The 11,236-nt window shown below is 39.2% G+C and overlaps 1 protein-coding gene across 4 annotated transcripts in view; it reads left to right on the forward strand.

The window, feature by feature from the left end:
* The window catches only part of RNGTT (RNA guanylyltransferase and 5'-phosphatase), a 354,163-nt gene that overhangs the window by 49,165 nt on the left and 293,762 nt on the right, over positions 1–11,236 (forward strand). For all 4 annotated transcript variants that reach the window (XM_011984441.1, XM_011984442.1, XM_011984443.1 and 1 more), the window contains 2 exons: positions 8,130–8,205; positions 9,980–10,220. In XM_011984441.1, the coding sequence (XP_011839831.1) occupies positions 8,130–8,205; positions 9,980–10,220 (317 nt within the window). The remainder of the gene's footprint in view (positions 1–8,129; positions 8,206–9,979; positions 10,221–11,236) is intronic.

The raw sequence follows: 11,236 nt of genomic DNA on the forward strand, positions 1-11,236 counted from the left end.
ATAAGTAGGAGTCCAGTTTAATTCTTCTGCATATGGTTAGCCAGTTTTCCTAGCCCAGTTTATCGAATGGGGTACCCTTTTCCCATTGTTTATTTTTGTTGACTTTGTTGAAGTTTGGTTACTTGAAGGTATGTGGCTTTATTTCTGGGTTCTCTATTCTATTCCATTTGTCTATGTGTCTGTTTTTGTAGGTGTATCATGCTCTTTTTGGTTACTGTAGTCTTATTAGTACAGTTTGCGACTGGTTGTAATGTGATGCCTTCATCTTTGTCCTTTTTGCTTAGGATTGCTGTGGCTATTTGGGTTCTTTTTTTGGTTCCATATGTTATAATAGTTTTTTTCTTCTGTGAAAGAAAAATGCTGTTGGTAATTTGACAGGAATGGGGTTGGATCTGTAGATTGCTTTGGACAATATGGACATTTTAACAATATTGATTCTTTCAATCCATGAACATGGAATTTTTTTTATTTGTTTGTGTTGTCTGTGATTTCTTTCAGCAGTGTTTTGTAGTTCTCCTTATACAGATCTTTCACCTCCTTGGTTGGGTATATTCCTAGGTATTTTATTTTTTTGTGTGGCTATTGTAAATGGAATCGTGTTCTTCATTTGGCTCTCAGCTTGAACATCATTGGTTTATAGAAATGTTATTGACTTTTGTATGTTGATTTTGTATTCTGAAAATTTACTGAAATAGAGAACGTTTGATGGCTTCTCTTTCTATTTGGATGCCTTTTATTTCTTTCTTTTGCCTGATTGCTCTTGCTAGGACTTCTAGTACTATGCTGGATAGGAGTGGTGAGAGTGGGCCTCCTTGTCAGGTTCGTTTTCTTAAGGGGATTGGTTCCAGCTTTTGTCTGTTCAATATTATGTTGGCTGTGGGTTTAGCATAGATGGCTCTTATTATTTTGAGGTATGTTCTTAAGTGTGTAGTTTGTTTAGGATTTTTATCATGCAGGAATGCTGGATTTTGTCGAATGCTTGTTTTGCATCTATTGAGATGATCATGTGGTTTTAGTTTTGAATTCTGTTTATGTGTTGAATCATACTTATTGATTTGCATATGTTGAACCAACACTGCAACCCAGGAGCAAAGTTTGCTTGAAGCAGTGAATTAACTTTTTGATGTGGTGCTGGATTTGGTTTGCTAGTATTTTTTTGAGGATTTTTGTGTCTATGTTTATCCGGGGTATTGACCTATAGCATTGTTTTCTTTTGTTGTGTTTTTGCCAGATTTTGGTATCACAATATGCTGGTTTTGTAGAATGAATTAGGAAGGGGTCCCTTCTCTTCAATTTTTGGGGATCATTTCAGCAGGATTGGTACCAGCTCTTTGTATGTCTGGTAGAATTGGGCTGGGAATCCATCTGGTCTAGGGCTTTTTTTTTTTTTTGAAACAGTTTCACTCTATTGGCCAGGCTGGAGTGTAGTGCTGCAATCTTAGCTCACTGCAACCTCTGCCTCCTGTGTTCCAGCAATTCTCATGCCTCAGCCTCCTGATTAGCTGGAATTACAGGTGTGTGCCACCATGCCTGGCTAATTTTTGTATTTTTAGTCAAAACTAAATTTAGTCAAAACAACATTGGTTTCGCCATGTTGGCCTGGCTGGTCTTGAATTCCTGGCCTCAGTGATCTGCCTGCCTCAGCCTCCCAAAGTGTTGGGATTATAGGTTTGAGCCACTGTGCCTGACCAGGGCTTTTTTGGGGTTGGTAGGTTTTTTATAACTGACTCAATTTCGGAGTTCATTATTAGCTTGTTCAGGGTTTCAGTTTCTTCCTTCTTCAGTTGTGAAGTTGTGTGTTTCCAGGAATTTATTCATTTTCTCTGGATTTTCTAGTTTGTGTGCATAGAGGTATTCAGAATAGTCTCTGAGAATCTTTTGTGTTTCTGTGGGGTTGGTTGTAATGTCACTGTTGTCATTTCAGATTCTGCTTATTTGGATCTTCTCTCTGTTTTTTTCTTTGTTAATCCAGCTAATGGCCTGTCGATCTTGTTTATCCTTTCCAAGAAACAACTTTTCATTTCACTATATAGTTTTCTTTGTATGGCTTTTTGGGTCTCAATTTCTTTTTGCTCTGCTCTGATTTTAGTTATTTCTTTTCTCCCGCTAATTTTGGGATTTGTTTGCTTTTGTTTTTCTAGTTCCTTTAGATGTGATATTAGATAGTTTGAGATCTACTTTTCTTTTCTTTTTCTTTTTGGTGACAGGATCTCACCCTGTCAGCCAGGCTAGAGGTCAGTAGCATGATCATAGCTCACAGCAGCCTCAAGCTCCAGGGCTCAAACAGTCTTCCTGCCCTAACCTGAGTAGCTAGGATTACAGGTGCATGCCATCACGCCTGGCTGATTTTCAATTTTTTTTTTTTTTTTTTGTAGAGATGGGGTCTTGCTTTATTGCCCACGCTGGTCTTGAACTCCTGGGCTCAGGTGATCCTTCTGCCTTGGCCTCCCAAAATGCTGGGATTACAAGTATGAGCCACCATGCCCAGGTGTTTCTATCTTCTTCTTCTTCTTTTTATTTTATTTTTTGAGATAGGGTCTTACTTTATCACCCAGGATGGAGTTCAGAGGCACAATCTCGGCTCACTGCAGCCTTGACCACCCGGGTTCAAGCAATCCTCCCACCTCAGCACTCCCCCAGTAGCTGGGACTACAGGCACGTGCCACTATACCTGGCTTATTACTTTCTTTCTTTCTTTTTTTGCTTTTTTTTGGTAGAGACGGAGGTCTTGCTATGTTGCCCAGGCTGGTTTCGAACTCCAGACCTCAAACCATCTGCTTGGCCTCCCAGAGGGCAAGAATTACGGACATGAGCCACTGTCTCCAGCCATTTCTATCTTCTTGATGTAGGCATTTAGTGCTGTGAATTTTCCTCTTAACACTAATTTTGCTGCATATCAGAGATTTTGGTATGTTTTACCTCTGCTTTCATTTGTTTTCAAATAATTTTTTGTTTTCTTTCTTAATTTCGTTGTTTGCCCAAAAGTCATTCAGGAGGAAGTTGTTTCATTTCCATGTAATTGTGTGGTTTTGAGAGTTTATCTTGGTATTGATTTCGATTTTTATTTCACTGTGGTTCAAGCACATACTTGGCATGATTTAGATTTTTAAAAAAAAATTTATTGAGACTTGCTTTATTACCCATCTGGAAGTTCCTGTTTTATGAATCTGCATGCTACAATATTGGGTGTATATACATTTAGGATAGTTAAGTCTTCTTGTTGAATTGAACTTTTTATTATTATATAATGATCTTTGTCCTTTTTTATTGCTTTTGGTTTAATGTTTATTTATCTGAAACAAGACTAGCAACCCCTGCTCTTTTTTGTTTTTCATTTGCATGATAGATCTTTCTCCATTCCTTTACTTTGAAGCTGGGGGTATGAGTTGGTTTCTTGAAGATAGCAGAAAGTTGGTTCTTCTTTTATTTAAAATTCAATTTGCCACCCTGTGTCTTTTAAGTGGAGTGTTTAGACTGCTTACATTCAAGGTTAATGATATGTGAGATTTTTTTCCAGTGGTGGTGTTGTTGGCTGGTTGCTTTGTAGCCTTGATTGTGTAATTGTTTTACAGGGTCTGTGGGCTGTGTACTTACATATATTTTTGTGGTAGCAGATACTGTTTTTGTTTCCATGTTTAGAACTCCCATAAGTATCTCTTGTAAGGCCAGTCTAGTGGTAACAAATTCCCTTAGCAATTGCTTGTCCCACAAAGATTTTATTTCTCCTTTGTTTATGAAGCTTAATTTGGTGGGATATGGAATTCTTGGCTTGAATTTCTCCTAGGATGCTAAATATAGGTCCCTAGTCTCTTCTGGCTTGTAAGATTTCTACTGAGAAGTCTGCTATTAGCCTGATGAGGTCCCCTTTGTAGACTCTTTTTCTAGTTGCCTTTAAGATTTTTTCTTTTGCATTGACCTTGGAAAGTCTGATGACTGTGTGCCTTGATGATGGTAGTTTTGTATAGTACCTCACAGGGGTTTTCTGAATTTCTTATATTAGCATGTTGACCTGTCTAGCAACTTTGGAGACATTTTTGTGGATTATTTCCTCAAATATGTTTTTCATGGTGCTTATTCTCTCTTCTCAGGAATACCAGTGGGTTGTAGGCTTGGTCACTTTATATAATCCCATTATTTCTCAGAGGCTTTGTTCATTTGTTGAAGATCCTTTCTCTTTATTTTTGTCTGACTCAGTTGCTTCAAAGGATTGGTCGTCAAGCTCTGAGATTCTTTCCTCTGCTTGGTTTAGTCTGTTGTTAATCATCTCTTCTAAGGCCAGTTGTTAAGGTTTTTAATTGTATTTTGAAATTCCTGTGGTGAATTGAATTTCAGATTGGTTCTTCCTTAGTATACCTATGTTCTATTTCAAATCTTGGATTGTTTTTCTAGCTTCTTTGGATTGGGTTTCAACCTTCTCTTGGGTCTTGTTGAGCTTCCGTGACATCCATATTCTGAATTCTGTGTCTGTAATTTCAGACATTTTCTTCTGGTTGGGATCCATTGCTAGGGAGTATATGCAATCCTTTGGAAATAACAAAACACTCTCACTTTTTGAATTGCCAGAGTTCTTGCAGTGATTTCTTCTCATCTGAGGGAACTGGTGCTTCTTTTTCTTTTTGTATTTGCTGTTGATTGAATTGGGGGTTTTGTTTTTATATTCTTTTGTCCCTTGAGAGTTTGACGGTGGTGTATATTGTGTATAGTCAGTTGGCTTCATTTCTGGGTACTTTCAGAGGGCCAAGGGTCCTGGGTTGTAGATAGCCTTCTGTGAGGGTTTCACAGGCTTTGCATGTTAAAGCAGTGTGTTTTTGTTTGGTGGTGTAATTCAAGCTGCAGTTGGTGCTTAAATGTAAGGGCAGATAGGCTCTTACACAGCTGCGCATGCCCTCTTTGTATCTCACTGTATCCTCAGCAGTGCTCTGGAGAGAGGAGGCAGGGGGTAAGATACGACTTTCTCTCCAAGTCTGTTCTTAAGCCTTGGTGGTATCCCCCTCAATACTGGCACTGTCCACGTTTCCTTTGCTCTGTGTGGGGCTTTGGTGGGCTTCTCTTCCTGCTCCCTTAGGTATGATTCAAGCCAAGGGTTAGGCCACCAGGAGACCTAAAACTCCTTAGGGACCTACCAGTTTCCTGTGCTTGTCAGTCAGAGTGGGTTGTGGGTATGTCTGCAGGTAGTCTGATAATGCAGTGGGTCAAGCAAGGGTGGTGGATCCTCAGGCAGGGAAGTGGCACTGTGTGTGTGTAGCCAGTATAATGACCATGGCCTGAGGTTTGCAGCCCAGCAGATGGCTGTGTGGCCCTCACAACTTGCACTCCCCCGACCTGGCTGGTCTCTCTCTGGTCTGTCCCAGGAGCAGGTGCAACTGGACCGGCCAGGCTTGTCTCAAAAACCCTGCGTGCCCAGTGTTTTGAGCCATTTCAGATGTTCCAGGCCATGGGGCTTCCTGGGGAAGAAACCTTATCTGGATGTCAGGCCACACCTATCCTGGACTGGTCTTCTGAAGAGAGGGATACCTAGTTTCCAGGCCACACTCTTCTCTGTGTTCTGAGAGTGAGGGTTCCTTTCCTGCCCAAGCTCAGGCTGTAGATCTCAGCTCAATACTCCTGGGCAGTGTGCCTGAGTCCTGGGGAGTTGGGACCAGGCCTGCACATTTGTCCTCCGGCCCCTTGGGATCAGGGACTGTCTGTGCTGGGAGTGATAAATTGCTCCCAGGCTGCCAGCAGAACACTCAGGCAGGGAAGTGGAGGCTGTTCTGTAGGCACCCTCTTGCGGGAGCAGCCAGGCAGGCAGTCTTGGAAGAGCTGGCAGGCAAAGGGGCATGTGAATCAGATACACTCCGGTCCTATGGCAGTGTCAGTCTTACTCTCTTTGCCCAGCAGATAGCAGGACCTACAGCCACTCAGTACAAGCTGGAGAGCCTTGGAGGATGGGCCCTATGGTGGTGTTTTGCTGCAGCTGCACTGTGGTCTGTGGGGCTCATGGCTACAATCTTGTAGCTAGGATCCCAGAGGACCACGGTGGGAGTGTGGTGCCCAGGGTTCCTTCTCTTAGCCCTCCTTTAGGTCCAGACCGGAACTGGGGGCCAGTCCTGGTGCCTAGTTACTCCAAGCAGTCTGCCTCGCTTCCTCCCTCTTCAAACACTGTGTCTGCATTGCCTCTTTATTGGCTTTCAGTGTTTTCTCTCAAAATATCTGTTCAAAGTTGCAGGATTTTTATTGTCAAGTTTTTGGTGGTTCAAAGTTTGGTGGCTTACCTGATACTTTGGTTCCTTTTCATGGAAGAGGCGTTTTTCAGCTGTAGGTAGTTGGCCATCTTGCCCAGAACTCCTTTTTATTTTCTTAATGATGTCTTTCAAAGAGCAAACCCTTACTGTTTTGAAGTAGTCTGATTTATCAATGTTTTTCTTCATTTCATGCTTTTTGTGTTTTATCTAAGAAATCTTTTCTACTCTAAGCTTGCAAAGATTTACTTCTATATTTTCTTCTATAAGTTTTGTAAATCTATCTAGTTTATTTCTGTATTTGATCTTAGTTGTACTCTATCAGTATGATCTATATATACAGAGAAGAATAATTTGTAGAAGGTAATGTTAGAAAGATACAGGCTGGGCATTGTGGCTCACGCCTGTAATCCCAGCACTTTGGGAGGCTGAGGTGAGAGGATTGCTTGATCCCGAGTTTGAGAGCCGCCTGGGCAACATAGTGAGACCCTGTCTTTACCATAAAAGAAAAATTAGCTGGGGACAGTGGTGTGAGCCTATAGTTCCAGCCACTCTGGAGGTTGAGGCGGGAGGATCACTTGAGCCCAGGAGGTCAAGGCTGTGGAAACCGATCATGCCACTGAACTCCAGCCTGGTTGACAGAGTGAGATCCTGTCTCTAAAAAAAAAAAAGATACGGCTTAAATATCAGAAAATCCTTTAATTAAATAGAAATAACAGGAAAAGCTTCATTTTGAAGACTGTAGGAGAGTCAGCAATATTGTCATGTTTTAATTACTGTTTTCAAACTAGTTATATTAGCCTGTTCTCACCCTGCTATAAAGATACTACTCGAGACTGGGTAATTTATAAAGGAAAGAGATTTAATGGTCTCACAGTTCAGCATGCCTAGGGAGGCCTCAGAAAACTTACAATCGTGATGGAAGGGGAAGCAGGCACGTCTAACGTGGTGAGAAGAGAGAGCGAGCGCGTGAAGGAGGAACTGTCAAACACTTACAAAACCATCAGATCTCATGAGAACTCACTCACTATCACAAGAACAGCATGTGGGAAACCACCTCCATGATTCACTCACCTCCCACCAGATCCCTGCCTCGTGGCGATGGTGGGGATTACAAATTGAGATGAGATTTGGGTGGGGACACAGAATCGAACCATATCAGTAGTTAAAATGATCTTGAATATGTTCTGAAAAAGAGTTTAAGAAAATAAATTTTCTTTCTCAGCTGGTTTCTTTCTTCTAAAAATTTATTTCAAAAGATTATAACCTAACTTGAAAATACAGTTAGTTTCTAGAGAGCTTCAAGGTAACTTTATTTTTATTGTACTATGTATCTATCAATTAATTGTTTTCTGTAGCTAGTCACTTTTGTTGATTATAGTTAATTAGTATCAGGCCCCATATGAATTTATATTTCTATTAGTTTATTTGCTCTGGTCTAGTTTCTGAATTTTAGAAAATAGGGTTTGACTATTTTGCAAATATATGCCATTGATCGTGAAGAGGACCTTTTTTTTCTGCTAGAGAAATGTAAAGCTTGAGGGTCAGAAGGGTCTTGTGTGTATGTGTTTTATGTGTCCTTTTGAGTTGTGTGTTTGATGAAAATACCTCCTTATTTAAAATGCTTGGAAACTTCTAGTTTTAGTAGAACTTGTTAAACAGTAGAGACAGTTTTAAATCAATATACTTATATATTGCACTTAAACTTCTAGCTAGCTATAAATTAGATTCTAAGCAATTTAAACTGACAAGTTATCAAGTTATAAGAGGTGTTTCAAGTTAAAAAATTAAAAAATGTAATTGTTTTATAAACTAGCTGAAATGTTTTGGTTGCAGGTTGGAATTTTAAAGTAAATGTGGCCTCTTAAGTGACTTATTAATTTTAACCAAAGCTACTTTATTTCCTAGGTGTTCATTGTACTCATGGCTTCAATCGCACTGGTTTCCTCATATGTGCCTTTTTGGTGGAGAAAATGGATTGGAGGTATCTGTATCTTGTTATAATGGAAGATATATTTGTAATTAAAATTTTTATTGATATTTTAGTTGCAGAATTTTGTATTATCAAGTTTTTGGTGAACTCATGATTAATGTAATTTGAACTGCTTTTCATTTATATATGGTTAATCTTTATACTGCCATTACTTGGTGGGGTGTGTGTGTGTGTGTGTGTGTGTGTGTGTATGTGTGTATATGTATGTTTTGTTTTGTTTTTTTGAGACAAGGTTTCTTCCGTCATCCAGGCTGGAATGTAGTGGTGTGATCATGGCTTGTTGTAGCCTTCACCTCTTGGGATCAAGCAATCCTCCCACCTCAGCCTCTCAAGTAGCTGGGACCACAAGTGTATGCCACCTATGCTTGGCTAATTTTTTCTTTCTTTTTTTTTTTTTTTTTGTCTAGTGAGGTGGTCTCCATGTGTTACCCAGGCTGGTCTTGAATTCCCGGGCTCAAGTGATCCTCTACCCTTGGCCTCCCAAAATGTTGGGATTACAGGCATGAGCCACCACATCCAGCCAGCTGTTTTGTATTAACCAGCGAAACACTTTGAGTGCTTATTAATTTCATAAACTGTGTATTTACTTTTTCAGATTTTTTTTCACCTCTTATAGAATTATCAGAGACAGATTCTTCCAATATTTTGTATTTGTATCCAGCTTTGGAAATTACTATTGTTGTTTTTTACCTTTTAAATACAGGTTGTGTATCCCTTATCTGAAATGCTTTTGAGTAGATGTGTTTCAGATTTTTTTTCACATTTTGGAATATTAGCATTATATTTACCAGTTGAACATCCTTAATCTGAATATCCAAAATCAGAAATGCTCCAATAAGCATCTCCTTTGAGCTTCCCATCAATGCTCAAAAGGTTTTGGGTTTAGGAACATTTAGGATTTAATTTTGGATTAGGGATACTCAACTGATAGCTTTTTTATAGCTGTTGAGTACTAGGACAAGTTTATAATGACATACAAAAGGAATTATTTTTGGGAGAGTGTTACTCCTTTTAAGTCAACCAGCAAATGTTTATTGAGCATCTGTTATTTTTGAAGTACGTTTTTAGATCCTGAGAGATTATGACTTTAGTACCTAATATTCTTAAGAGAATATATTACTAACTGAATCTTCTTGTTGACCGATGGAGCGTCATTATTTATGTTTACAAAGGCTTTCACATAGTAGGTCCTTTTTTGAATATAATCAGATGAAGTACACATATGATTTTTGCATTTTGCAGTATGCGTTGGTGGTGGTTCTGTACTGCATGTACTTTCTAGCTCTGACCATTCAGATGCTCTCCACAGTTATCTCAGTTTCCTGTGTCAGATTCAGCGTGTGCTTACCCTCTCTTTGATGATCTAGACTCTTAATGCCTGGATCTGTTGAAAGTTCCTGTAAAATCAATATGCTTTTATTTTGCTCACATTGTTATTTTTTTTTGACTGGTTTCCCTGCAGAGTCAGACCTCAACCTTCAAGACTTTATTTAAATTCTTCACAGACCCTATCTAGGCCTCTACTATATACTCACAGCAATTTAGTTTTAGAATTTCAGAATTTTCAGAATACCTTATATTAAAACATTTTCAGAATGAATTTGTCCCTTAATAGATTGAATGACTTGAGGGTGAGGATTGTGATTTGTCCATTTTATAGACTTCTATTATACTTTATATGGAGCCTTGAATAATAAGTGAGATTTTGATAAGCCTGCATAAATGGAGGATAGCGAGGAAATTGCATGGTGTTTGTTTCCCATAGTATCGAAGCAGCAGTTGCTACTTTTGCCCAAGCCAGACCACCAGGAATCTACAAAGGTGATTATTTGAAGGAACTTTTTCGTCGGTATGGTGACATAGAGGAAGCACCACCCCCACCTCTATTGCCAGACTGGTGTTTTGAGGATGATGAAGATGAAGATGAGGATGAGGATGGAAAGAAGGAATCAGAACCCGGGTCAAGTGCTTCTTTTGGCAAAAGGAGAAAAGAACGGTTAAAACTGGTAATGTTTAAAAATATTATAATAGGTTTTATTTCTTCTGCAAGCTTATTGAGATTTATAAAAATGGAATATTGGCCATGTTTCTTTAGCTAGGTCAGATGATTCATCCTAGCCCTTTCAAAAAAAAATTTTTTTTTTTTTTTTGAGACAAGGTCTTGCTCTGTTGCCCAGGCTGGAGTGTAGTGGTAGCCTTGACCTCCTGGGCTCAAGTGATCTTCCCACCTCACTTTCCTGAGTAGCTGGGACTGTAGACATGTGGCAACATGACTGGCTAATTTTTAATTTTTACATTTTCTGTAGAGAAGGGTCTCACTTTGTTGCCCAGTCTGGGTTTGAACTCCTGGACTCAAGTGATCCTCCTACCTTGGTCTCCCAAAGTGTTGGCATTACTGGCATGAGCCACTGTGCTTGGCCTTTAAAGATTCTTAATAGCCACGAGTCTTTTTCAAAGAGAAAAATTGCAGTTATGTAAATTTCTCCTGCTTTTGTTTCTTAGGGAAACCAAATAACTTTTAGATATTAGATTGAGAACTTACTATTTCTTTACAAAGTATTGTGAGATTTCAACTAAATACCTAGTGAATATTTTTGCTAATGCTTTACAAAATTGTCACACAGTTAAAAGTAACTTTACATATGAATTCTGCATCCCCCTCCATGGGTGATGCTTTCATGCTTTCCATAAAATTAAATCAAGAAGACTCACTTCTCTAGCCAACCTTTAATAATCTTCTAGAAATAAAAGAGCTAACCATAAATACGAGGGGTTATCTTCTTTTATTGGAGGATAGAAGAACTGTCGAGAGGAAAAGTACTGGTTGTACTTGTACACACACAAGTATATGAGATAGGCCAAAGGGAAAAGTTAGGAAAAGTATGGAGGTAATTGTGTTAATGAAATTATTAATTAAGGTTCCTGGTATATTATGGTTGAGTGGTATACACCATGATTCATTTATTAGTAGGCATGGTTCACAGGCAAGGAAGTAAATGCTTTGTTAGTTTATGTAAACCAT

This window comes from Mandrillus leucophaeus, unplaced genomic scaffold (assembly GCF_000951045.1).
Source record: "Mandrillus leucophaeus isolate KB7577 unplaced genomic scaffold, Mleu.le_1.0 Scaffold268, whole genome shotgun sequence".
NCBI lineage: Eukaryota > Metazoa > Chordata > Mammalia > Primates > Cercopithecidae > Mandrillus > Mandrillus leucophaeus.